Source organism: Ursus arctos, unplaced genomic scaffold (genome assembly GCF_023065955.2).
Source record: "Ursus arctos isolate Adak ecotype North America unplaced genomic scaffold, UrsArc2.0 scaffold_21, whole genome shotgun sequence".
NCBI lineage: Eukaryota > Metazoa > Chordata > Mammalia > Carnivora > Ursidae > Ursus > Ursus arctos.
This window is the reverse complement of record NW_026622886.1, coordinates 12,923,805-12,951,607: the sequence shown is the minus strand read 5'-3', so window position 1 is coordinate 12,951,607 and position 27,803 is coordinate 12,923,805. Positions and strand designations below refer to the sequence as shown.

The window sequence follows — 27,803 nt, the reverse complement described above, 5'->3', positions numbered from 1 at the left end:
ATTCAACAGAGTGGGATCTGGAATTGATATTTTAAACAAATACTGAATATGATTCTGATAATCAGGCAAATTTGGGAAACACTGGTCTAATCATACATTAAGTGTTTCTGCAATTCTTTTAACTTCCCTTCTTTATTTGGAACAGCTATTTGAATGTGAACAATCATATTTCCAGTGTTTGTTAGGAAACCTGGCTTCTTCCCTAAAACATAAAACCTGGCAATAAGGCAGTGTGGATAAAAACTCTAATTCATAATTTCCTTTATGCCACTGTAAAAGTCACAGAAAAGTTAAATAGCATACTCAAGGTAGGAGGTGGGGGAAGTGGAGAGATGGGGAGCTGTTATTTTGTGTTCAGGCATTCTGACTTTATAGCCAGGCCATACCACCTTCTCATTCAGCACTGCACAGCCTTTCCAGGGATACCTCTAGGGGCGGAGATCTCCTGACATTAAAAAAGAGCCCTCTTCTATTGTTGGACACCTCTAATTTCTTCCTTGCAATAGATCAGACTCCTTCTTCCTATATATTTCTCACATTTTTTAGGTCAGCCTTCTAGAGCAGGAACTGCAACCTAAATTCATTCAGGTTCAGGCTTAGTATAAAGAAATAATTGATTTCAGGTTTTTTAAAACACTTGTCTGTTGAACATAGTTGGTCCAGTCTTTGGTTTGCTTTAGATCAATATTAACTAACTTAATTTCCCCTTCCACATAATAACAGTTTTCATATTAGAAAGCAATGTCATGTTTCAGGTCAGTCCTCACTACCTCCTTCCTAGCCCAAAACACTCTGTGTTCTTGGACAAGCTGTTTAAACTTTTTGAGACTCAATTTTCTCATGTGTGATTTAAGGATAATAATACTTATTGAAATGATTTTAAGATTAAAGCAATGTAGGATTCTCGGTATTCAATGAGAGGTAGCATTTCTGTTACCTTGTATCTAAAGGTACATATTTTAAATATTTTATGTGTGTATAACTGCACCTATATATATCATCTATTACTGTATATCACCTATAACTAAAATATTTCCCTTCACCTTTCAAATCAGGACAGAAGTAACTTTGTTGAAATAACTTGCTTTAAGAAAAATTTTTTAGTTTTGTTGTTCATGGTTCTCATCCTTTTCTTAAATGTGTTAGTTTGATTTATAAGATCAAAGTCGTATTTTTTGAAAAGTGTTGATTAACTTTGAGAAGTTTATTTTCAAGCTTATAAGCATATTGTCATTTCTAATACTATTATAAAGGTGATCTTATTTCTATTTTCAGCATTGCGGGGGGTCGGATACTCTCAGTGATAAAGATGCAGCTGATTAAAGGCCAGAACAGCAGGGACCCTTTTTGTAAAGCAGTAGAGGAAGTAACTCAGGATTTGGATTTGAGGATTAAAAATATTATCAATTCTCAACAAGGAGATGTAGCTGTTAGTACCACTGACGTCAGTCCCGCACGGGTAATGAGCTTTTTATTTTTCATTATCCTTCTATACAAAACATTATCGCTTCTACTTGTTAATAGAAATGTTTTACTATTGCTACTTAAGTCAGAAGAATGTTTTTCCTGTGTTATGAGATGTTAAAAATTTAAGTTTCTCAATAGGATTATGTAGGATTATGTTCAACTTGAAATAAATTATAACATCTTTGGGCCAAATTGTCTGTATTTGTTAAAAGTAGCGTGGTGGATAATCTTCAGTATCCCTTGTAGCACTAGAAATTTATAATTCTTGATGAATATTAAAGTGTTTTATAATATTTTTCAATAATTATTCCTATGAAATCATTATTTTGCCATTTATTCAAATATAAAATAAGAGCAAGGTTTCTCCGGTTCTGGCCCCAGTACTAGGTACTCTGTAGAACAGCAACAGAAATGGTTTCTATTTATTCTTCTTTAATAGAATTTTTTTCATCTTTATGATCTGCTGTTTTCTACATCTATTACCAGCCTACTGCAAACATTAGGAATTTCTCCTATAATTAGAAATTTCTTAAGTATATATTCCCGGAATGTTTACCTCTTTCTTTCTTTCTTTCTTTCTTTCTTTCTTTCTTTCTTTCTTTCTTTCTTTCTTTCTTCCTTCCTTCCTTCCTTCCTTCCTTCCTTCCTTCCTTCCTTCCGTCCTTTCTACATTGTACGGTACAGTAACTATAGTATTATAAGAGAAATTGGCTACCATCTTTTTAGCTCTAAAAAAGAATTTGGGCATATGTGTCACAATCCATTTGTTGCAGTTTAATCCAAGCAGCAAAAGCCCCTTTTCCTTAGGTGTGATTGTGATAATCAGTGTCTGAAGAAAGAATTTGCTTATGTTTTATTATTCATCTATTCACGGTCCTTGGGAACCATTTTTAGGTATTTTTCTGTAACAATACATGTTTTCAGATTAATTGGAAGGTGGGACATAGGGGAGATTCTGGGTTGTTGCCCCATGTGTTTCGTGTGTGATAATGCTTCCTGTGGAGTAGCTTGGCTCAAAAGACAACCAAGTTATTACTAAAAGTCTAAATCAGAAACTGTCACAATTCAGGTAATTAAGAGCGCCAGTTTCTGCCATTTCCTGTCACAAGAAATAAAGATACAAACAACCTGGTTCTTAATTTTACGTTTTCAACCAAATCAGAAATCTTTGAAAAATACTATCCAATAATTCTCAATAAGTTAATATTAAACAATATGGACTTTTCTCCGGTACTAATGAAAAATATATGTTAAGCACATATATTGTGATAAGCCATTACTATTGTGATAAACACATATAATGTGATAGCAATCATTATTGCGATAAGCAGTTTGTTAAAATTTAAGTGTAGCTATACAGTACAGTTTGGTCAAGCCCAGGAGAGAAAGGAGGTCAAGACTATGTTAATGACAGTTGGGGAAAGTGGCACAGCTACAACAGATGTCCCAGACGTTATTTAGGCACAATGTCTAACATACTGTATGGGTTGGGCACTATCATTCTATCATCAACCCTATTTAACCAGTGATTAAACTGAAGCACAATGAGGTTAAGGAACTTTCCCAGAATTATACAGTTGGTAAATTGGTATCAACTGGTAAGTTGGTATCAAACCCAGCTAGAAATATTTTCAGAGTTTGTGCTTAGATGTGTCTGCATATATTATATTATCATCTACTTTCCCTTATTCTGTCTAGTCACTAAGTTTTGCTAGCTTTCCTCTTTTAACCTGCTTATTCTTTATCTGCACTGCTACTATTTTAGTTCATTGCGACTACCTTCTTCATTTCCAAGCTGGACTATTGCAGCCTCTTAATTTGTGGCCCTGTCTCCAGATTTAATAACATTCTTACCCTGGAATATTTTATGCATTGCCATCATTTTTTTATAATCTAAGTAGGAGCATTTATGTCCTTGATTAATAAAGCAAAAGATTTTAACTCCGTTAACAGACTGATTTATAATTTCTTTGCCAGATCTATAGAGCTTTCGTAGGTTCGTCTCACGTAACTCCCTCTCTGTTACCCTGTTCTTCAGCCATATCATGTTAACCTGGTCCTTAATTGTGCCACGTTCCCTCCCACGCCTGTGTGTCTCCTCCTCCATGATGCCATCTTGATTCCAGAGTAAATCGATCACTACCTTTGTGTGCTCCTACTGTACCATGTATAGATTCTGTTAGAAACAGCACTTAGTACTTTGTAATGCAGTTGTTGGTTACTTACGTACTTTATCAAGGAGACTTTGGGTGCCTTGAGGCTGTGGTTTTTACCTTTGTAGCCTTAGCTTCAAATACTGTGCTTAGCACTTGGTGTGTCTTTATCAATAGATTACTGAATGAATGAATCTTAGCTCTAAATTTTTGCATTTGAATAGATCTTTACAACCATCCGCGGGGTTGGTATTCACATCAATGGAACCCCATCTCTCTTTGGTATAAGAGAGAAAAAATACACAGGGAGGCCAGTCATGAGGCTACCTAGGGTCACATAGCTAGATAGTTACTAAATTTTATGACTTAAAGCCAGATGTTATTGAAATGGAAAAGAATGGCTGATTGCCCCAACTTTGGTGATTGTTACATTTGGTTAATAGTATTTTTTGTTCCAGCCAAAATCTTATGCCATAAACCATGGCACTGCATACTGTGGCAGAGATACTGTGAAAACTTTACTAGTCCTTTTGGATGAAGAAGCAGCCAGTATGCCTACCAAAAACAAAGCAGAGCTTTTATATGACGATGAAAACACAATTCATCATAATGGAACTTCTATTCTTACACTTTTTAGGTAAGTAATGTGGAAGTTATACGTATGTGAATGCTAACTCTAGTCTATAAAGGGAATTTTTTTTAAAAACACCTCATTGATTAAAAAGAAATACATTATGATAAGAAACTTGGAGACTACAGAAAACTGAAGAGAGAAAACAAAAGTTAAAGGGAGATTGAACATTTGGATATGAGAACGTTTTTATAAAAACATAATATTTTGTGAGAGAATATGACAGGTATTTTTGTTTTTAGTTTTTTGCGCTTATTTTTTGCTTTGGAAATATTTATTTCCTTTCCTGTGTGTGTCAAAAAACTTTGGTGACTGCTTTTACTTACATTATCTCAGCTCTCATAACAACATCTTTCAGTAATAGCAAACAATTAGGTACTTGAGAGACAAAGATTAAGTAATTTGCCTAGGAGAGTACAGTTATTAGCAAGTAGCAAAACTGCCTTGCTCCAAAACGTAAGGTCTGTCCTCCAAGGATTGTGCTGCTCTGCGTGAGAACAGGAGAGAGCGTATACACCAGACTCACATTGGAATTGACATCTGTTGATTCTTCCTCTTGTGAAGAAAAATACTTACCAAAATAGTTTTGGTATTGTGTGCAAGACATTGACACGCTTCAGTTTTAATAATAACTAGGTCAAACATTGAGTAGGTTGGTGATATTTTGCATTAATGAACATTCATTTATAGAAACATGTAAAATTTTAGAACAGCAATTTTAAATTTTATTTAGTACATTGTGGAGAAACTTTACAAAGTCATCCTACTTGTTTGCTCTCTTCCATTTTTGTCTTCTCTTTAAAGAGAAACTTTGTGATGGTCTGTCCTTCAATGTTGTCCTCCAGTTTATTTAAATCTCTTCACCAGCTTTTAATGATTATTCTTTTATATTTGGACATGATGTAATTCTCCTATGTTCTACCTTAAAAGTGTTCAAATATTTTCCTAACAACGAAAATTTTTTTATCAGTGATTTACAAAAAAAGTGGAAAGAAAAAATGAATCTTTTTTTTTCTTCTTTTACCTTACTTCTGTTTAACAAAGTTTGCTTTTTAGGTAAAAACATAAATGATTAAATTTTCTCTCAGATTCAATTCTATCATTTCTTTAAGAGAAAGTTATTTTGTGTTTATAGAATTTTATTAAAATCAATCCCTACATCCATGTTAAAGAATTTTTTTTCTCAACCACGTGACCAAACATATTTCAATTGTTTATAGTTACCTTACCATTTGCAATTATCCTTGTGCAGACAAGGGCCAATTCATGGTAAAGTCAATTTTTTCATGGTCTGCATTGAAATGATAAAATTAAGGACAATGTGGTGTATGAATATAAGTGAATGTAAGGTTATAAACTAGTGTTTCTTAGAATAGACTCTTCTTTATTCTTATATAATAGTCTTTTGAGTTAAAGAGGTTATGACTCTGGCTCTGTTAAGCCAGAAAGGAATTTATTGAGGAATCCAGGTTTGCCTGGTTCCAAAGCTCCAGCATTTCTTTCTCCATTGTGCCTTCTTTGACCGTCCTATTTCTAAACTGTATTTTTCTCTTGAATTCCCCTGCCACAGCATTTGTCCTTTTTTATTTTAAATTTTAGTTGTGTGGATATCTTATTTCCTTAGGCTTCAGGATGCCTGAATTCAGGGCAGTGACTGAATCTACTTTCTATCCTTCATAATATCTTACACAGTGCCATATGTATATTAGAAACTCAAGTATGTAGTGACTGAATTAATTAACTTAGCAAATTATTAATATTTAGAACTCTCAATAGTAATACACTTTTATGCAGTATTATAAACAACTAGATTTAGTTGTCTTTTTATTTTATTACTGCTTTTGGGTAAGGGAGGGGCAAAAACAAGTTAAAAAGCTACCTTTGTTTATATATTTTTACTTTTTTTGGACATAGATCTCCCACACAAGTGAATAATTCATCAGTGAAACCCCTAAGAGAACGCATCCATAAGTCAATGCAAGAGAAAAAAATTAAGGTATAGTTTAATGTACTGTCATAAAAATGATAAAAATGGTTTTATTAGTAGAAGAAATATAGAAAGCTGAGCTGGATATTATAAATATATATTATACATGGAACAATACGAATTAAATGGAAAATGAATTATGATACTGACATATAGAAACTTTCCTTTTATATAATCTTGACTAATTAGTCTTTGGCTTATTCCACCTGCTGGACCTGAAAGAAGGAAAGGAATAAGTTCTTGCTATTGTAAGTGTTCCATAAATATCTGTTCAGTGAATGAAGGGGAAGACATGATTTTCTCATTTACATTTCTCACATTTTATTTTTTTTTATTTATTTTTTATTTTTTTATTTTATTTTATTTTTTTTATAATGATTTTTTATTATATTATATTAGTCACCATACAGTACATCCCTGGTTTCCGATGTAAGGCTCGATGATTCATTAGTTGTGTATAACACCCAGTGCACCGTGCAATACGTGCCCTCCTTACTACCCATCACCGGCCTATCCCATTCCCCCACCCCCCTCCCCTCTGAGGCCCTCAGTTTGTTTCTCATAGTCCATAGTCTCTCATGTTTCATTCCCCCTTCTGATTACCCCCCCTTTCTTTATCCCTTTCTTCCCCTACCGATCATCCTAGTTCTTATGTTCCATAGATGAGAGAAATCATATGATAGTTGTCTTTCTCTGCTTGACTTATTTCACTTAGCATTATCTCCTCCAGTGCCGTCCTTGTTGTAGCAAATGTTGAGAACTCGTTCTTTCTGATAGCTGAGTAATATTCCATTGTATATATGGACCACAACTTCTTAATCCAGTCATCCGTTGAAGGGCATCTCGGCTCCTTCCACGATTTAGCTATTGTGGACATTGCTGCTATGAACATTGGGGTGCATATGGCCCTTCTCTTCACTACGTCTGTATCTTTGGGGTAAACACCCAGTAGTGCAATGGCTGGATCATAGGGTAGCTCAATTTTTAACTTTTTAAGGGACCTCCACACTGTTTTCCAGAGTGGCTGTACCAACTTGCATTTCCACCAACAATGTAGGAGGGATCCCCTTTCTCCACATCCTCTCCAACAATTGTTGTCTCTTGCCTTGTCTATTTTTGCCATTCTAACTGGCGTAAGGTGATATCTCAGAGTGGTTTTGATTTGAATTTCCTTGATGGCTAATGATTTTGAACATTTTTTCATGTGTCTGTTAGCCATTTGTATGTCTTCATTGGAAAAGTGTCTGTTCATATCTTCTGCCCATTTTTTGATTTGTTTATTTGTTTCTCATGTATTGAGTTTAAGAAGTTCTTTGTAGATCTTGGATACCAGTCCTTTATCTGTAGCATCATTTGCAAATATATTCTCCCATTCCGTGGGCTGCCTCTTAGTTTTTCTGACTGTTTCCTTGGCTGTGCAGAAGCTTTTTATCTTGATGAAGTCCCATAAATTCATTTTATCTTTTGTTTCTCTTGCCTTTGGGGATGTGTCATGAAAAAGGTTGCTGTGGCCGATGTCGTAGAGGTTTGCTGCCTATGTTCTCCTCTAGGATTTTGATGGATTCCTGTCTCACATCGAGGTCTTTCATCCATTTGGAGTTTATTTTTGTGTATGGTGTGAGAGAGTGGTCAAGTTTCATTCTTTTGCATGTAGCTGTCCAATTTTCCCAGCACCATTTATTGAAGAGACTGTCTTTTTCCCACCGGATGTTTTTTCCTGCTTTATCAAAGATTAGTTGCCCAAAGAGCCGAGGGTCCATTTCTGGGCTCTCTATTCTGTTCCTTTGGTCTATGTGTCTGTTTTTGTGCCAGTACCATGCTGTCTTTGTGATCACAGCTTTGTAGTACAGCTCGAAATCCGGCATTGTGATGCCCCCAGCTTTGTTTTTCCTTTTCAACAGTTCCTTGGAGATTTGGGGCCTTTTCTGTTTCCATACAAATTTAAGGACTATTTGTTCCAGTTCTTTGAAAAATGTCCTCGGTATTTTGATCGGGATAGCATTGAAAGTGTAGATTGCTCTGGGTAGCATGGACATTTAACTATGTTAATTCTTCCGATCCATGAGCATGGAATATCTTTCCATCTTTTTGTGTCTTCCTCAATGTCTTTCAAAAGTGATTTATAGTTTCTAGAATATAGGTCCTTTATGTCTCTGGTTAAGGTAACGTATGGTTTTTGGTGCTATTGTAAATGGGATGGATTCCCTAATTTCTCTTTCTTCGGTCTCGTTATTCGTGTATAGAAATGCAACTGATTTCTGAGCATTGATTTTGTATCCCGCCACGTTACTGATTGCTCTATAACTTCTAATAGTTTGGGAGTGGCTTCTTTTGGGTTTTCCATATAGAGTATCATGTCATCTGCGAAGAGAGACATTTTGACTTCTTCTTTGCCAATTTGAATACCTTTGATCCCTTTTTGTCATCTGGTTGCTGTTGCAAGGACTTCTAGTACTATGTTGAATAATAGTGGCGAGAGTGGGCATCCTTGTCGAGTTCCTGATCTTAAGGGAAACGCTTCCAGCTTTTCCCCATTGAGAATAATATTTGCAGTAGGCTTTTCATAGATGGCTTTTATGAGATTGAGAAATGTACCTTCTATTCCTACACTCTGAAGGGTTTTAATCAGGAAAGGATGCTGTATTTTGTCAAATGCTTTTTCGGCATCGATTGAGAGGATCATATGGTTCCTGAGTCTTTTCTTGTTGATATGATGTATCACGCTGATTGATTTGCGAATATTGAACCACGCTTGCATCCCAGGTATGAATCCCACTTGATCGTGATGGATAATCCTTTTAATGTACTGTTGGATTCTATTAGCAAGTATCTTGTTGAGGATTTTGGCGTCCATATTCATTAGGGAAATCGGTCTGTAATTCTCCTTTTTGAGGGGGTCTTTGCCTGGTTTGGGGATCAAGGTAATATTGGCCTCATAGAATGAGTTTGGTAGCTTTCCTTCTGTTTCTATTTTTTGAAATAGCTTTAGGAGAATAGGTATTATTTCTTTGAATGTTTGGTAGAATTCCCCAGGAAAACCGTCCGGGCCTGGAGTTTTGTTATTTGGAAGGTTGTTTATCACTGACTCAATTTCTTCATAATTAATTGGCCTGTTTAAGAAATCAATTTCTTCCTGTTTCAATCTTGGTAGTTTATACGTTTCCAGGAAGGATTCCATCTCTTCCAGATTGCTTGGTTTATTGGCATATAGCTGTTGATAAAAATTTCTAATAATCCTTCCAATTTCAATGGTGTTCGTCGTGACCTCTCCTTTTTCATTCATAATTTTAATAATCTGGGTCTTTTCTCTTTTCTTTTGGATAAGTGTTGCCAGTGATCTGTCAATTTTATTGATTCTCTCAAAGAACCAGCTTCTAGTCCTGTTGATCTGCTCTACTGTACTTCTGGTTTCTGCTTGATTGATTTCAGCTCTAATTTTGGTCAACTGCTTCCTCGTGCGTGGATTAGGCCTGTCCCTCTGTTGCTGTTCCAGCTTCTTGAGGTGAGAATATAAAAACTGCATTTTAGATTTTTCTATTCTTTAGAGTGAGGCTTGGATGGCTATGTATTTCCCCCTTAGGACTGCCTTTGCAGTATCCCATAGGTTTTGGACTGTTGTATTTTCATTCTCATTGGTCTCCATAAATTGTTTAAGTTGATTTTTGATTTCCTGGTTTATCAAGTCATTCCTGAGCAGGATAGTTCTTATTCTCCAAGTGTTTGAGTTTCTTCCAAATTTTTCCTTGTGGTTGAGTTCCAATTTCAGAGCGTTGTGGTCTGAGAATATGCAGGGGATAATTTCAGTCTTTTGGTATCGGTTGAGACCTGTTTTGTGTCCCAGAACATGGTCTATTCTTGAGAATGTTCCATGGGCATTAGAATAGAATGAGTATTCTTTGGTTCTGGGGTGTAGTGTTCTATATATATCTATGAGGTCCAACTTGTCGAGTATGGCATTCAAAGCCTTTGTTTCTTTGCTTAGTTTTTGCCAGGGTGTTCTGTCTATTTCTGATAGTGGAGTGTTGGGGTCCCCTACTATTAATGTATTTTTATTTATATGTCTCTTTATTCTGGTTAAGAGTTGGCTTGTGTATCTTGCTGCTCCCCTGTTGGGGGCATATATATTTATAATTGTCATATCCACTTGTTGAATACTTCCTTTAAGAATAATATAGTGCCCTTCTGCATCTCTAACTATAGTCTGTAGTTTAAAATCCAATCTGTCTGATATGAGAATTGCTACCCCAGCTTTCTTTTGAGGTCCATTTGCATGAAAGATGGTATTCCATCCTCTTACTCTCAGTCTGAATGCATCTTTGGGTTCGAAATGAGTCTCTTGCAGACAGCAAATGGATGGGTCATTTCCTTTTATCCAATCTGCAACCCTGTGGCGTTTTATGGGAGAATTTAAGCCATTCACATTAAGACTGAGTACGGAGAGATATGATTTTAATGATGCCATGTTGCCAGTAAAGTCTTTGTTTGTATTGGCTGTGACTTTCTGTTCTGTATCACTCTTGGGGCCTTTTTACTTTTATAGAACCCCCCGTAATATCTCCTGTAGGGCTGGTTTCGTGGTTACGAAATTGGTTAGTGACTGGCGATTCTGAAATGTCTTTATTTCTCCATCAATTCTGAATGACAGCCTTACTGGATAAAGGATCCTTGGCTGCATGTTTTTCTCTGAAAGAGCTTTAAATATGCTCCCCCAACCCTTTCTCTCATTCCAGGTCTGTGTAGACAGGTCTGACGTAATTCTTATACCTTTGCCTTGGTACGTGAGAAATTTCTTTGCCCTGGCCGCTTTCAATACTGTATCCTTGGATCTAATATTTGCGATTTGCACTATGACGTGACGTGGCATAGGTTTGTCATGGTTGAGCTTGGGAGGGGTCCTCTCTGCCTCTTGGACACGAATGTTTGTTTCCCTTGCTAGATTAGGGAAGTTTTCAGCTACAATTTGTTCAAATATCTCTTCTAGACCTCTGTTTTTCTCCACCCCTTTGGGGATGCCCATGATTCTAACATTGGATCGTTTCATTGAGTCAGTAATCTCCCATAACCTACATTCGTGGCCGTGGATTTTTTTAAGACCATCTTCTATTTTCATTTTTTCCTCTATTAACCCATCCTCCAATTCACTAGCCTGTTCCTCTGCCTCTGTGACCCTGGCTGTCAGAGCCTCTAGTTTTGCCTGCATTTGGCTCATAGAATTTTTAATTTCTGTCAGATTCGCTCTCATTTCTGTCCTTAGGGATTCTATATTCTCAGTACCCTTTTCGTTAATAGTTTTTTCAATTCTACTCATCATTTTGACCATCGTTACTCTGAATTCCATTTCTGATAATTTGGTTACATCCATATCCATTATTTCTGTGGCAGAGGCCACAGACTCATTGTCTTTTCTTTGCTGTGGGGGGCTTCTCCTTCTTGTCATTCTGTTGAGGAGAGGTTGCGGGGTTGTCCAGAGCCCAAATTATTGACTGGGTCCCAGGCCGTGCCCCTTGTTTTATAGGGATCTTAGGGATGTGGGCTTCTTCTTTAAAGATTTTATTTATTTATTTATCTCAATACTCAGCGCTGGAGATGTTCATTTGTAGAGATCCAGATGTATCTTCCTGCGTCTCAGGCTGATTCCGTGGTTATTTAGGCTGGTCTGGTACCTATCCAGCTCGACTCAGGGGACCGGCTGAAAAAGGGGTCCCCTACTCCTCTGCCATCTTAACTCTCCTCTTAATGTCAATCAACTTTAATTGAGTCATGTAACACAAAACATTTCTTTGAATTTGAGGATGGGTTTCCTGGTGAGTTGAGATCCAGAATTACATTCAGCTCTGCAGGTTTCTATATGTGACTATGATTAAGTTCTTTAACATTTTAGAACTTCAGTTCACAGATCTAGTATATGATCCAGACAGTCCACTTCCAGGTATTACCCAATGGAAATGAAGACATATATTTAAACAAAAACTTGAACATGAATGTTGATAGCATCTTTATTTGTAAAATGTTTCTGTAGGTCAGCGAGCTTGACTGTTCTCTGCTTCAGATCTCACAAACCCAAATTCAGGGTCTTAGCCAGGCTAGGTTCCCATCTGGAGTATTTGAAGAAGAATTTGCTTCCAAACTCATTCAAGTTGTTGGTAGACTCCAGCTCCTGAGTTGTAGGACTGAGGTCCCGCTTTTTTCACTAGCTCTCCGTCAAGGGGTACTCTCAGTTTCTAAAGGCTATCAGCCAGCGTTCCTTTTTATAGTGCTTCTTCCTTCCTCAAAGCCAACAGCACATTAAATCAATCTTGCTATTTGAATCTCTTGACTCCTCCTTCTGTTCCATTTCTCACATTTTAAACTGAATCTTGAGAGACTACATGAATTGCATTTTGTTCCTGTCTAAGGACATAACGGCAGAATATCAATAATTGTAGATTAAGACTAGAAGAACATTTCACATTGTTTATTGACTGGAGCTATTCTTTATGTTTTTATATCTTTATTTGATTTGAACTAAGTTTTCCTGTCCTCATTTCAAATATTTGTGCCTGTAAGTAGCTAATAATATGTTTTTTAAATGCTTAAAATTTTCTTGGTCTTATTTTTCAAAAAGAAACTTGGTCTTAATGCATTCAGCTACATTTCTTGAGCATCTACTATGTGCAGGTAGAGATACTCTTCTATGGTTGGGAATTCATTCATTTGTTCAACAAAATTTTTGTGTAAAATTTACAATTACTTTAAATTATCAAACCATTATTCATCTTGATACAACTTTGAGAACTCTAATTTGTATGCTCTTTATATTGCCATTTGGAAAGTTAGTCCCAATTAGAAGAACTTTTAGTTAACATCTGTTTCATACCCAAGACCCATTTAGTTTATATTAATAAGTCTTGTCTTTCTTTTGGTTATTATTGGTTGTCAGTACTTAATACATGTGGAATACATCAATGTGTTTTATACAATTTTTCTATGGGTAAAATTTGTTTATTTGTTATTATCTGTTTCATACCCAAAATCCATTTAGTTTATATTAATGTCTTGTCTTTCTTTTGGTTATTTTTAGTTGTCAGTACTTAATACCTGTGGAATATATCAAAGTGTTTTATACAATTTTTCTATGAGTAAAATTTGTTAATCCTTTGTTATATTACACAAGTACTTACAGTCAAGGCATAGTATCTTTTTTAAAAAAATCCATTCTTTGGACTTCATTAGAACCAGAAATGTAATGTATAAGTTCTTTAATTTTTTTCCCTGCTATGGATACTGACAAACTTTAATATTTTCAATTAAAGATCATTGGGATAATACCCTCTAGTTCCATCCACATCGATGCAAATGGCAAGATTTCATTTTTTTCTTGATGGCTGAGTAATATTCCATTGTGTGTGTGTGTGTGTGTGTGTGTGTGTGTGTGTGTGTGTGTATATATATATATCTATATATATATCTATATATATATCTATATATATATCTATATATATATCTATATATATATCTATATATATATCTATATATATATCTATATATATCCATTCATCTGTCGATGGACATCTGGGCTCTTTCCATAGTTTGAACTAGAGGGTATTATGCTAAGTGAAATAAATCAATCAGAGAAAGATAATTATCATATGATTTCGTTCATGTGTGGAATTTAAGAAACAAAACAGAGGAGCATAGTGGAAGGGAGGGGAAAATAAAACAAGACGTAATCAGAGAGGGAGACAAACCATAAGAGATTCTTCACCATAGGAAATAAACTGAGAGTTGCTGAAGGGGAGGGGGAAGGGAGGATGGAGTAAGGGGGTGATGGGCATTAAGGAGGACACATGATGTATGAGCACTGGGTGTTATATGCAACTGATGGATCACTGAACTCTACCTCTGAAACAAATAATACGCTATATATTAATTGAACTTAAATTTAAAAAAGATCATTGGGATATTTTGTTAGAATTAAGTAAATCAAAATGAAAAAATCTATTTGAAGAATGAGAAGGTTTTTTGTTTTTTGGGTTTTTTTTTTTAGAAACTAGTAAGAGTTAATTACTATAAAATGTATAGACAAATTTAGAAAGTTTTGGGAAGTAGAGGAGAGATTATCTAATATAGTATCATATATAGATGAGAGACCAAAATCCTGAGGAAACACCTTATCCAAGATCTCATAACTACTATGAAATGTTTTATGTCAGTGTGCAAAGCCATGGTTAAATACTAATGAGATTATAATTATGTTGCCTCTGTTACTTAATAGTGGAGCTGACTTAGTCTACTTGGCTCTGACACTAAATGGCAATAGAGAGAGGAAGGAATTGGTGTTTATGATTGTATTTTACTGTATAGTGGTCTTTATAAAAGCAAAGTGTGAAAATAATTGGTTTAGCCAGGTATAGAGCTAAACCATAGCCAGCTAAAGTATTTTGTTGGAGTAACAAAAAAATGTTATTATATTTACTACTAAGTAACTATGGAAAAGTAGTTTAACAGCTTTTTGTCTTATTATCTGGTTACTTTTGCTCTTTTTGCATATAGTTCTTTTTTTTAGTCATGGAAAGAGTATATGATCTACACTTGAAATAGTGTCTTGGAAAGAACACTTCAAAAATAGAAAATATTAGGGAACTTAGAATTTTGATGTTGTAGATGATAAGTGATTGTGAAGCATCCATGTCATTATTAGGTGGGGCAAATTAACTTTTCTTAAACTTTAGTTTCCCATTTATAAATAAAAATAGACACCCTTCTGATCACACCATATTCATTTTAAGTCCTCGAGTTTTATTTCCTACTATTGATTATTAGGAAACTTATCCATGACAGTCAAATAAATTCCCCTGTGACAGAAATCAGAAGGTTCTTCTTGAAACTTCATGGTTTTGATAGGAAACTTTAGAGAATGTTTACATCCCATTCCCCACCCCACCCCCCAATTCCAAGCAGTTAATACAAGTATCCTCATACCTCTTCCTTAAAGATTTTCAAGAAGATACCTCCTTATATCCCTGTAAATTAATTAGTTTTAATCCTTTCAGCTTGGTTTAGCAGTATCTCAGCAGGTATAACTGAAAAGTCAACATGTACAAGTCTTTTCCTTATCCTGAGTCTAATGTTTTTGCCCATATACATACAATAATACATAGAATAATCAGCATTAACAGATTTAGTAACTTAAGTGAGCTGATCAGGAAAATACTGTATCTTTAAAACATGGAGTAGCTGGAACAGTGAAAATTAGGGCTCAGGTAGTGTGAAAAATAGACTGGCAATAACTTTGGTACCCTTTGTAAGCAGTCAGGCAGTCCAATGCTCATGGTGTTAGAAAATTCTTAATTAGATATCCAAATTTAACCTTTAGAGTCTTAGAAAACTGAGTATATCCAAATTAAAATGGTAGATTAAACTTAACTCTTAGACTTTCTCTCCCCTTAAAATGTCTATAAAATAGTAACAACTAACAAAAACATTCACCAAGCGCAAACAATAAAGACTAATGCAATTAGATACAGTAACTTCAAAAACGATGGCCAAAGGAAGAAACTAAAGATTTCAGAGGGAAGAGGCACAGCATGACTTAGCGACTTAATATAGACCCACTCCCTGATACTATACTAGTGAGTTGACAAATCCTGAGAATTATCACTAATACTTCCCAAACTGAGGAGCCAACTGAGTGCGTGTATTCTTTTTCTTTTTTCCTTGTCAGAGAAATAGAAGTGGCAATTAGATAGTAATGTGGCAAAAATGTGAAAAATGAACCCTGGAACTTATACACTTACACAAATATGGCCTCTAATGCCACATAATGAACTGGGGAAATTATTCAAATGATCCCCTTCCATTTGAATGAGATATAGTGGCTAAGTAGAGGGAGTAAAACTTCTTATAGTACATATAATGTATAATAAACTCTTAGGAGAGAGTGTAGAACCCAGAAATGTTTTCAAACTGTCTGTTTTCTTTGCTGAATGCTACTTCTGCTTCCACCACTCCTCAGGCTACTGAAAAATGAGGAATAACAGAAAGTATGCGGCCTTCAAAATGTAACTGAGGAGAAAATAAAATGCTCTCAAATAAGGAGGGAACAGAATCAAGAAATCACTCAGACTTGGAGGCCTCTGTTTTGAACTAGGATATAGTAGGTCACAGCAGAATACCATTTTTGCTACAATAACAAAATAAAAAGCAGATAAATAGGGGAGAATATATTTTAAAGACATAGGGAAACTATGTAAGCAAAACAGTTTAAGTAAACTAAAAATCTGAGGAGGGTAAAGTCTTTTTGAGGTGAGCAGTTCATCAGCTGCTTTCTTCCCTGGGATTATTTGCCAGTTTTAGGTATGAGCCAAGAATTGATGTTGGCCCACGTAAAAGACCTCTACTGAGGGAAAGAAGAACTAACAAAGATTGTGGGTATCTTGAGGCTCTGGCAACAATTTGGAACCTAATTAGAGTCCCAGAATGAGAGGAGAAAATAGGAAAGAAATGGTATTTCTAGAAGATATAATGATTGTAATTTTTTTTCCAAAGCTTAATTGGTTCTTTTACATCAGATGGTAGTTAGAAGACATGGGGAATGGATGTGAAGTCTTTTTTACTAATATAAAGTTGCATATGGGTTCCAATATTACAGACACAGCATACAAAAAATGTCCCAGAGTCCTTTGCGAATCCATTTGCAGCACATGAAAGTGCCACAGGATGGGGCGCCTGGGTGGCTTGGTAGTTAAGCATCTGCCTTCTGCTCAGGTCATGATCCCAGGGTCCTGGGATCGAGCCCTTCATCAGGCTCCCTGCTTAGTGGGGAGTCTGCTTCTCCCTCTCCCTCTGCCCCCTCCACTTATGCTCTCTCTCTCTCTATCTCAAATAAATAAATAAAATCTTTAAAAAAAAAAGTGCCACAGGGTATAGATGATAAAGCTTTGTTCTAGAATAGTGCTCTCCAGTGGAACTTTCTGTGGAAATGTTCTGTAACTCTGCTAATACACATGACTCTCAAGCACTTGAAATATGGCCACTGCAACTGAGGCCCTGGATTTTTAATTTTATTTAATTTTAATTGATGAATGACATGTGGCTAGCGTATTAAAGCAGTTGCAATTCTGGTGGATTAGAGATAGCTACAAAAGGAATAATGGGAGACCAATAAGTAGAGAAATGATGCTCTGACTTCGAGAGATGAGAATAAGATTGAAATAGGGAGAGAGAATGGAAGAGAGGCTTCCAAGCTGAGCAAATAACCTGATGAAAATAATAGATTATCTTACTCGTATAGACTATGTTATTGGGTAGTTGTACAAAATAAGTGAATAAATAGTGTGGGGCAAGTTTAAGGAAAATATGGCTTTTGTGGTTTTAAGGAACATTATTTTTTATAGGGCTTATTGTAAGGATATGTGCATGAGAATCTAGGGGTGGACTACTTAAGAACTTTAAAGGGCCCATGGATATAACGGGGCTCAAGGACTCAGCTGCATGATTCTCAATATGTAAATGTGATATAGGTTTTCTCTGTGTGTATGCATCTCTTTTGTTCTTTACCAAATTGTTTCACCACTCTGTTGAACAGAATAGAGTTTACTTTGTACATGTTTTTCTATCTCAAAGCTTTTGTCCTTGGGGTGATTTAGCTGTTCTTTGCCAGTCTGCCTCTCTCATTTCTGTATCATATGGTTTCCTTTCTCTTCACTAAAGAGTAGAATCCATTCTGTAAATCTTTTTTCTTCCTCCAAGCCTTTGCTTCGTAATGTCTCTGTTCCCTCATACCTTTCTCTTGCATATATCTGTTATAGTCTTAAAATTTTACTTAATTGATTCATTCAGCAAACATGTATTAAGTGCTTCCTGGGTACCAGGCTATGTCCTAAGCACTGGAGATATATCAGTGAACAAAACAGACAAAAACCCCTGCCCTCGTGGACAAGTCTTCCCCAGATATTTGTGGGGCTGGGGTACAAGAATTTAAACAGAAGTCCTTGGCCCACCATTACACCCCCTTTCTGTTTCACACTCTTAGGGACACTCCACCAAGAGGTTTGCACACTCCCCATCACCTTCACCATAAACAATCAGCCTTTGAACCTAGAAGAAGAGGCCTGCACAAGTCCAGTAAGGAGGGGAGGGCCACAGGAAGGCCAGAGCAGTTCACCAACAGTTGCCAAACTAAGGGTTTGTTTGTGGAGCTTACATTTTAGTTGGGAGAGGCAAATAAGGAACAAAATGAACAAGTGAATTATGTGGAACATTAGAAGGTGCTGTGGAGTGAAATAAAGCTGGGGGAGGAAGTTAGGAGAGTGTGTTCCTTTGTGTGTGTTTTGGTTTTAAATAGGATGCTCAGCAGAGGTCTCTCTGAGAAGGTGATATTAAGCAAAGACTTTAAGAGAGTGAGCAGCATTTTGCATTAGAATGAATATGGGATGTTTTCATTAGACTGAACTAAAGTTGAATTCATTGGAAGGAAATAATGAGGTTGGTATATATTGAGTACCTACTAAGTGTCAAGTGTTATATTAGACATTTTATATCCTTCATCCCAATTAATCCTTGTTAAATTCTAGAAGGCATCATTTTCTAGATCTTATAGTTAGTAAGTAAAAGAGCAAGGGTTTGTATTCAGGTATTAGACTACAAAGACTTTATGCTGTTTCCAAAGAGTAAATAAAAGCATAGTAATTATAGTGAAGAGTCATAAAAAAAGTAATGCTACTATTTAGGTTGAAAATATTATCTTTCTGCTATTTAACAAAATAAATGAAATTTCACTGATGAAGAAATGGATTATTTGATGTATTTACAATCCACACACCATTAAGGGTAGCAAATTTGTTCTTTGGAAAAGATAATGTAAGAATGAAAAGATAAATTTAGAATATTTATTTTCAGTTCCATATTTAATAAGTATGTTGAGGATAATTTCCTTTTTCAGACTTGTTGATATATTTATCAGCATAATGGTGCTTAGCACTTTCATTACCTTACTAATGCAGCTAACTCCAGGAGTGACTGTGACTTTACAGTATTTTGACTCATTTGTTTTAATTTAACTGGAGTCAGGCTTTCCTATGTGAAGTACTATTTTCCTCAAACTGGGAACCTACTAATAATCCCAATTTAAAAAGAGCTTGTGGCAAAAAGGACTTTTCCAATTCTTGGCAAGTTTGAAGTTCATTGCAATTTTACTGTGGATAGAAATCTTTCCAAAGAGGGGAAATCACTCTACAAAGGAAAATGTTCAATCCCTTTCTCTCATATGACTTGAACATAAAATGATTTTAACAGCCATGTATGAATCTGGACATTATTCTTAGTTGTTTAGTACTTCAAAAGCACTTTCAAGAGGGAATTGTTTTGCTTGTTTGTGATTCCAAATCAAATACACAGAGAGATTTGGAAGATTTGCAACAGGAAGTAATCTCAGTTCTATGTAGCCACTAATCCTGTGCAGAAAAATTCAACTTTTATGAACAAAGGAAAAGCAATCTCTTTTAAGTTATAAATACAAGCCAGTGCAGCTTGTATTGTTTTAATAACTAAAATGAAGATACTGATTGTAAGTTCAGTTTTTGAGTTGCATTCCTAGAATAATTTTATGGAGTTGGTCTGGTCCTTCGGAATCTAATTTAACAGATTTCTTACTCTACAGAAAAGCTGTCTTCATATGTGTTATTACATTAATTAATTGCATGGTATCTAAATGGATCTTAAGAACTTATGTAGTCCTTTCGAATTTTTAACTTTATTTAATTCTGACAGTTCTGTAAGATAAATATTATTCCCATTTATGTGCGGATAAGTGGGAGAGGTTCAGAGGCTTACCCGAAATCACCTAGTTTATAAGTGGTAGGGCTGATGGGCCAGTATTAGAAGGCGGGTTTTTAACTGCAAATCTGGTGCCTTTCCCATCACATCATTGTCTTTTTGTGCTGATCTTTTTAGCCAGACATCACATTGTTGGCTCCAGTCAGGTTCATGATCAATGAAAATCTCTAGGTCTTTTTCATATGTTGCTTTTAAGTCAGGATATCCTCATCCTCATCTGTAATTGATATTTTGAACTTAAATACAGGACTTTGTTTATCCTCATTCATTTTCATCTTATTGTTTTCTACTTTGGTTCTAGTTTTCTGACATCTTTTTTTTTTTAATTTTTTTTTTAAGATTTTATTTATTTATTTGACAGAGATAGAGACAGCCAGTGAGAGAGGGAACACAAGCAGGGGGAGTGGGAGAGGAAGAAGCAGGCTCATAGCGGAGGAGCCTGATGTGGGGCTCGATCCCATAACACCGGGATCATGCCCTGAGCCAAAGGCAGACGCCCAACCACTGTGCCACCCAGGCGCCCCTCTGACATCTTTTCAATCTTGAGTCTGTTATCCAATTTATTATTTCTTCCAGCTGTGTGTCAACAGCAGATTTTATAAGTGAGATGTCTTTGTGATTATAGGAGCCATTCTAGTAATCTCTTTAGTATACTGTGTGCCTATAGTTGGAATTTAGTAAGTCATAATTGATTTAAAAAAAGAGAGATTTTTGTACAGGGCAGGGAAAAAAACCTCATATATGATCTTTTACAGAAAGAAAAAAAATATCTTCAATGTAATTAGTCAGTTATTTCTTTTGGACATAAGTATTCTAAGTTTACCATAGAACTGTTGTGGTTCTCATGTTTTGATATTTTAATAAATAATATATTTTATGGTGAATAAAGTGGTTAACTATTTCCTTTCACATCTGAGTCCATCCTCGGTATTTTAAGAATCCATGGTTTTCTGAAATTACCCTGCTGTCACTGAGGCTCAAGAATTTCGCTATAGGAGGCCTGAAGAGAGGAAACCTAGTGTAGGCGGGACTACTACATTTATTTTGTGACTGTATTTACATAGCAAGGAAAGGTTTTTACTTAGATGTGTGTCAAAAATTACTAAAAATAACACAGCTTTCTAAAGAAATGTTTATTTTTGCTAACCAGGAGATTGAGAAAACATTAATCTTCTGTCCTAAATAATATACTTATTGTATTTTTATTTAGAGTATTTGGGGGGGGTGCTGATGAAGATTTTGTGGTGGGATGCTAAAGTCCTCCAAGCCACCCACAGGTGCATTCACTACCTGGGTACTACAAAAGTGATCCTAGCCAGCCACTTAGCATTCATTTGCCTTCATGGTCTTACCATACTCTTTATAACTCATTACGGGCAATAAGTTTATAATTCTCTCTAAGCAGTAACTCTGGTGAAATGAAAGAAGTGTTGTGTAATGTCACAGATAATAGTAATGATAATAATAATAATAAAGATAACATCAACAGCACTGGTTTTGCCGATACAAATAAAAGGTTTTTGATAATGCTATTGTTTATTTATTCAAATAAACGTGACATAGTATAAACTTTACAAAGTTCATTTTATTAACAAAATTTATTTTAATACCTTTATCATTTGCTTTAATTCTGTATTTATAGAATTTATAAAGTCCAGAAAGGACTAGTTAAGACCTTTGGTTATATTTTAAGGCATCTCATGATGGAAACTGTGTGATAGTAGTTGTATTCATAGAGATTCAGGAAGATATTGGGTTGTAGTTCCGTCATCCATAATCAAGAGCGTACTCTCTTGTACTTTTTATTTATTTATTTAAAATATTTTATTTATTTATTTATTTGACACAGAGAAAGACAGCCAGTGAGAGAGGGACCACAAGCAGGGGGAGTGGGAGAGGAAGAAGCAGGCTCCCAGCAGAGCAGGGAGCCTGATGTGGGGCTCGATCCCAGGACCCTGGCAGAAGGCAGATGCTTAACAACTGAGCCACCCAGGCGCCCCTCTCTTGTACTTTTTAAAATAGTTTTTTATCTTTTACATTTTCGTATTTTTTTCAATTTTGTGAATTTTTGTGCTTAAAATGGAAGATATCAAACTCCAACCAAACTCTAAATTTTCAAGCAAATTAAACATAATTTTTAGTGATCTGGGGACTGGAGCTCTCATAGACACCATTAGTCAGAAAGATTTAAACTTGTCATTCTGGAAACACTTGCTTTTTTTTTTTTAAGATCCATTTATTTATTTATTTATTTGAGAAAGAGAAAGAACAGGTGAGAGCGAAAGCATGAGGTAAGGGCAGAGGGAAAAGGAGAAGGAGAGAAGCAGACTCCCTGCTGACCTTGGAGCCTGACCTGGGGCTCATTCTCAGGACCCTGAGATCATGACCTGAGCTGAAATCAAGAGTTGGACAGTTAACCCCTGAACCACCCAGACACCCCGTGGAAACACTTGCTTTTATGAAGCAACTGGAATAATCTAATTTCTTTTAAACTGTAGTCTGTGGATTTCACTGCCATTATCTTTGTTAACATCTAAGTTGGTTAATGCAGTGATCTCTCTGAATGTATAACATAATATTTAACTACTGAATATGAAATATAAAATTGTGGTGTTTCAGACTTTGTAAACTGCTATCAATCAGTATTTTGTAAGTAATGTTCAGCATAATGTAGTTATGCTTTGAAGTGTTAAATTTTTGAATTGTTGAGGTCCTCTTTATTTATTCATTTATCTGAAATTTAAACGTCTGTTTCTGAAAAGGATTTGATGTCTCAGTTTGAAGATATCTCTCCATGATAACTGAATGTCATTACGCATCAGCTGTAATTATTGAAATTTGCATTATCCGTATAGCTTACTTTGTTCTGAAATTTGTTTCTATCCCTAAAATGGCCACTGGTTTTATGTTTGCAGAATACATTTCCAAAACTACTTTTTTAACACCCTTTTTTGTGGTTAAGAATTGAATTTAGCTTTCTAATTTTCTCCTACTTATGATCTTTGAAGATAAATGCAAGAGTTTATTTTGAATATTTGACCATTAAATCACTTGGTCAAATATTCCTAGAATGGTATATTTGAATCGTCTTTCTTATTTTCCTAAATATTCAATAGTCACATATTCTGGAGTCTAAAATTGATTTTTCTGAACTGTTAAAAAGTATAAAAAGTGTGCATAAAGCTGGTATTACTGAAAAGAAGAAAAATGCCAGTGTAGCAATGGTTGAGTTTGTAAACTATGAAACATCAAGGGTTAAAAGTTCCTAATGAATAATGGAATATTTTATTTTTATTTTTTTTTTAAAGATTTTATTTATTTATTTGACAGAGACAGCCAGCGAGAGAGGGAACACAAGCAGGGGGAGTGGGAGAGGAAGAAGCAGGCTCATAGCAGAGGAGCCTGATGTGGGGCTCAATCCCATAACGCTAGGATCACGCCCTGAGCCGAAGGCAGACGCTTAACGTCTACCCAGGCGCCCCGAATAATGGAATTTTTAAGGAAAATTTTGTGTCTTGATTACCATAGAGTATATTTCTATCTGGATGAAAAAATAACTGAAAATAAATCAAATAAAATATATTGCATACTTTCTTCTTTCTTCCGGTTACTAGATGAAGCAAACCTTAATTAGATCCCAGTTTGCTTGTACTTATAAAGATGACTGCACAGTAAGCAAGGATAAATGGAATGATGTTAATTCAACATCCAAGACTTTGTATGTGCTTCACATGGAAGATGACCTTACTGGTAATTGAGTTTATTTGAGTAATTAAATAACTATTTAATTCTAGTATATTAATTTTTTAAAAGATTTTATTTATTTGAGAGAAAGAGAGAGAGAAAGAGAACACACGCAAGAGCATGAGCAGGGGGAGGGGCAGAGGGAGAAGCCAACTCCAACCTGAGCAGGGAGCCACTGTGTTGGGCTTGATCCCAGGACCCTGGGATCATGACCTGAGCAGAAGGCAGACGTTTAACTGACTGAGCCACCCAGGCACCCAAAATTGGTTGTACCGTAAGTGAAACTAGATTTTGTTTTGCAAAGTATGAAATGTGAAATGTAAAGGTTTATATTTTTAAGACCTGGGTTTATTTGAAAAGTTAAATCTAGGTACAAATCTAGGAGGAATAGGACACAGTTTGATTTAACTAAATGTATTTAAGAAATAATTTGTAGCATTTCGGATTGAGTGTCACACATTCAAAGAAAGCAAATATTTGTTGTTTGGAGGGATAAAAAATGATATGGCGAATGAAGAGTAATGTGCTAGGAATGTAGCTGTATTTGTTAATCATGTAACTTATAGAATTATGTGATTGAAAATCAAATTTTTGAATATTCTTAAATGATTTTTAAAGTTTATTGTAAAATTTTCACATGTAATACTAAATATTATATAATTTCTTTCCTCTTTTCATCTTGCATAACAGAAGGTGTAAATGCATCTGTTGGAAGGCCAACAATTGGAACAAGTTCTGGAAATGTTCATCTGGACAGAAGTAAAAGTGAAAAAGTAGCAAGAAAATCAAGTAGTCAGACAGGAAATAAAAGCTCAAAAAGGAAACAGGTGGATTTAGGTGATAAAAATAATCTCTGTGATAATGGAAATGAACTACCTCAACATAAAAATGTTAAGATACCTGAGACATCAAACAATTTCCAGAATAAATTATGCGGCAAAGTAGCCAGAGTAGCAAAAAACAAGTGTACAGCCAAGGACAAATTGATTACTGGCCAGACAAAGTTAACTCAATTTTTTCGACTATGAATTTGTTTTTTATGTGCTTTAGATTTCCGTATATATCAAACTATTCACCAAAGGCATCTACTTAATTTTTAAGAGATCAAGGCGCAAGTTATGATTCTTTTTCATATTGGTCTGAAGTGTATATAAGGTTAGTATGTTAAGCATTTAAAAAATACTAGTAAGTCGTTATTATGCAGAATATTCACAAAGTTTAATGCACAGATAAAGCATATCATTTAGGCTACAGGTATATGTTAACAGCTGCTTTCTTTTAAATCAAACATTTGAAATAATACAAGTCATAGTAATGTTAAGGGCTTTTTCCCCGACAGACAATTAAATGATTTTGTTTTCTTCAGAAAAGATGATGTGGTCCAACAGGTTTCAGACTTGCCAACAAGGTCGATAGACTCTTCCCAGCATGCACCTGAGCACTGGAGGAAAAAAAAGTTTAAATTGTTTAAAGCACTATTATTATCACACATAATTTATTAGAAATAAGAGAATGGATCTAATACAGCTAATTCTGAATAAATCAAAATTACAATAACTCTTAAATGCCCTTTAATCCCACATCTTTGGCAAGGGTCACTTAATGTTAAGTGTAATTGAGCCATGGTCTTATTTGATTTTGTTAAGATTGGATCCAAATCCAGTTAAACTCAGAGCTCTATTTTTATGGTATTAAGATATAAGAATTGAATTTTAAAAAGACTACTCACTGTCAAAATCTCTCCTTCCTATAGGAAATTTAGCTGAGTTTTCTTCATCCCCAATTTCTCTCTTTTCTTGTGTTGATTCAGTATTCTGAACTCCATTCTCAGCTGGAAAAGCTACAGATCCTTTTAGTGCAAGATAAGGTTTTATAGCCAGATTCAGTGGCAGACCATGATTTAAGAAATTATGTTTGGAGCCTGTGTTCTGTGAAGAAAAGGTTGATTTGTGTTTTAGCTGTCTTACTGGTAATAGAACTATAATATATTTGTATAATATTCTCATTGATCAACTCAAAGATCCTCTGCACTGTTTTGACTCTTTAAACATACATAAGATACAAGTTTTTGGGGAAAAAAACTTTCAGATATGAGGTGTTGTCCAGAGTGGAAGAACAACCTGGTATGTATGAAATTTCATCAGTTGTCCTAAAGCATAGTGTGACTGTATATACTTCTGTTTATAAAAGTATCAATTTTACATTCAAAGATATCATAAAAATCACTCAAATTTCCATTGAAGAAAGGATAAGTCACATTGCCACTCACCTTTGAATTTTTGTTTTCCTCATCGTTCATGAAACTGCTCTCATCATTTTTATATTGTTCCAGAGAAGGAGCGACAACTGATTTTTGTGGAGTATCTTCCTTCTGAAAGGCTTTCCCCAGCCTGAATGTATTAAATACCATGTCATCTTCTAAATTTCTTATGGACTTGGATGCTGAAAGTAAAATGCCTTGAGAAAACAGAGAAAAAGTTAGTATTAACAGGTAGGAAGAGAGACTCATTTTTGCCATTCTTAGTTTGATGTTTGCATAGAGTCAAGTAAGGATATGTAAAATGAAGAAAAATTTCTCAGTCAACCTACTTTGTAGGTGATTCCTACCTTTATATATTTTCCAGCTTGAATAGAAAGCACTTCAAAGACGTAGACTTTCATCATGTTAGAAATGACTCATCCGACAGAGGCTAACCTCTTGTATAGCTGCTAATACCTACATTGTTTTGGTTTTAGTGGCATATTGTTTATTTTGAGTGTGAATTTTCTCAGAATCTGATTAAGATCCTTGTTAGAATGCTTTCTGTTGAGTAGATTACAGTCTCTTGAAAATGGATTGTTATTAAGGAAGACCATAGGACACCAGGCTCTCCACATTCTTCTTGTTTTCTTTTGTATATTTTCTGATTAAGTATGATATTTAAACTAAAGGTATTTTATTTAAAGTTGATAAGGATAAAAGTGTTATTTACTTTTAATCCTGATTAAATCGAAATAATCTTCAAAAGGATTTTCTTTCATAAATGCTCAGTTTAGTCTTTGGTGATTACAGTATATAAGCCTGTTGGTGTGAACAAAAAGTCTTTCATGATATATCAAAAATTGACCTGTCGGGTGTGTTTTATCTCTGCATTTACAAAAGGATATTATCAACATTTATTAATGAATTTAAAGATAATGAATAAGAAGTCCATGAAGAGAATATTTATGTGTTCCATAAATATAAATTTTGGATGAATATGTTGTATGATTCTTAATCAAATATTTCACAATAATTTCTCATTTTGACCCCACCAAATAAGAGAATACATTCTTGTGTTTGTCTTCTGGTACATATGTGCAAAAATTTTTCTAGAGTATATTCCTAGGTATGGAATTTCTGAGTCATGGAATATACATGTTCAGCTTTACTGATGTTAAAAATTTTACAGAATAGTAGTAGCTAATTTACGCTCTCACCAGCAAGGTATGACAGTTCCCATTGCTCCACGTCCTAACCAATACTTGGGTCTCTTATTGTCCTTTTAATTTGTATTTCTCTGATTCTCAAAGAAGTTGGGTGTCTTTTAATGTGTTTATGAGCCATTTATCATTCCTCTTATATAAAACTCCCTTTAAAAAATATCTTTGTCCATTTTTCTTTCGGATTGTTTGCCTTTTTCATATTGATTTATGGGAGTTCTTTATATATCTTGGATATTATTCTTTGTTAGTTATATGTGTTTTAAATATTTTTTCTCACTTTGTGACTTGTCTTCTCAACCCCTTTATGGTGTCTTTTGGTGAACTGAACTGCTAAATTTTATTGTTTAAATTTCTTTTCTTTCGCCTTATGATTAGTACTTTCTTTTTTTTTTTTTTTTAAAGATTTTATTTATTTATTTGACAGAGATAGAGACAGCCAGCGAGAGAGGGAACACAAGCAGGGGGAGTAGGAGAGGAAGAAGCAGGCTCATAGCGGAGGAGCCTGATGTGGGGCTTGATCCCATAACGCGGGGATCACGCC

The 27,803-nt window shown here is 35.1% G+C and overlaps 2 protein-coding genes across 3 annotated transcripts in view; one reads left to right on the top strand and one right to left on the bottom strand.

Moving 5' to 3' along the window:
• PARPBP (PARP1 binding protein) overlaps positions 1 to 27,437 on the top strand; it is a 74,531-nt gene extending 47,094 nt beyond the window's left edge. The window contains exons 7-12 of one of the 2 annotated variants that reach the window (XR_008960793.1): positions 1,276 to 1,459; positions 4,079 to 4,257; positions 6,166 to 6,247; positions 23,668 to 23,803; positions 24,488 to 24,952; positions 26,130 to 27,437. Coding sequence is in view for 1 of the 2 variants with exons in the window: in XM_026499797.4 (XP_026355582.1) it covers positions 1,276 to 1,459; positions 4,079 to 4,257; positions 6,166 to 6,247; positions 23,668 to 23,803; positions 24,488 to 24,825 (919 nt within the window). In the remaining variant the exon portion in view is untranslated. Of the gene's footprint in view, positions 1 to 1,275; positions 1,460 to 4,078; positions 4,258 to 6,165; positions 6,248 to 23,667; positions 23,804 to 24,487 lie in introns of both variants that reach the window. The other variant, XM_026499797.4, reaches the window with a different exon arrangement.
• PMCH (pro-melanin concentrating hormone) lies at positions 25,519 to 26,438 on the bottom strand. Its single transcript, XM_026499800.3, has 2 exons — positions 26,067 to 26,438; positions 25,519 to 25,725 (listed from the first exon to the last, which is right to left on the bottom strand). The coding sequence occupies exons 1-2, from the start codon at positions 26,313 to 26,315 to the stop codon at positions 25,519 to 25,521; spliced, it is 456 nt and encodes a 151-aa protein (XP_026355585.1). The 5' UTR covers positions 26,316 to 26,438.
• Positions 27,438 to 27,803: the final 366 nt, after the last annotated feature.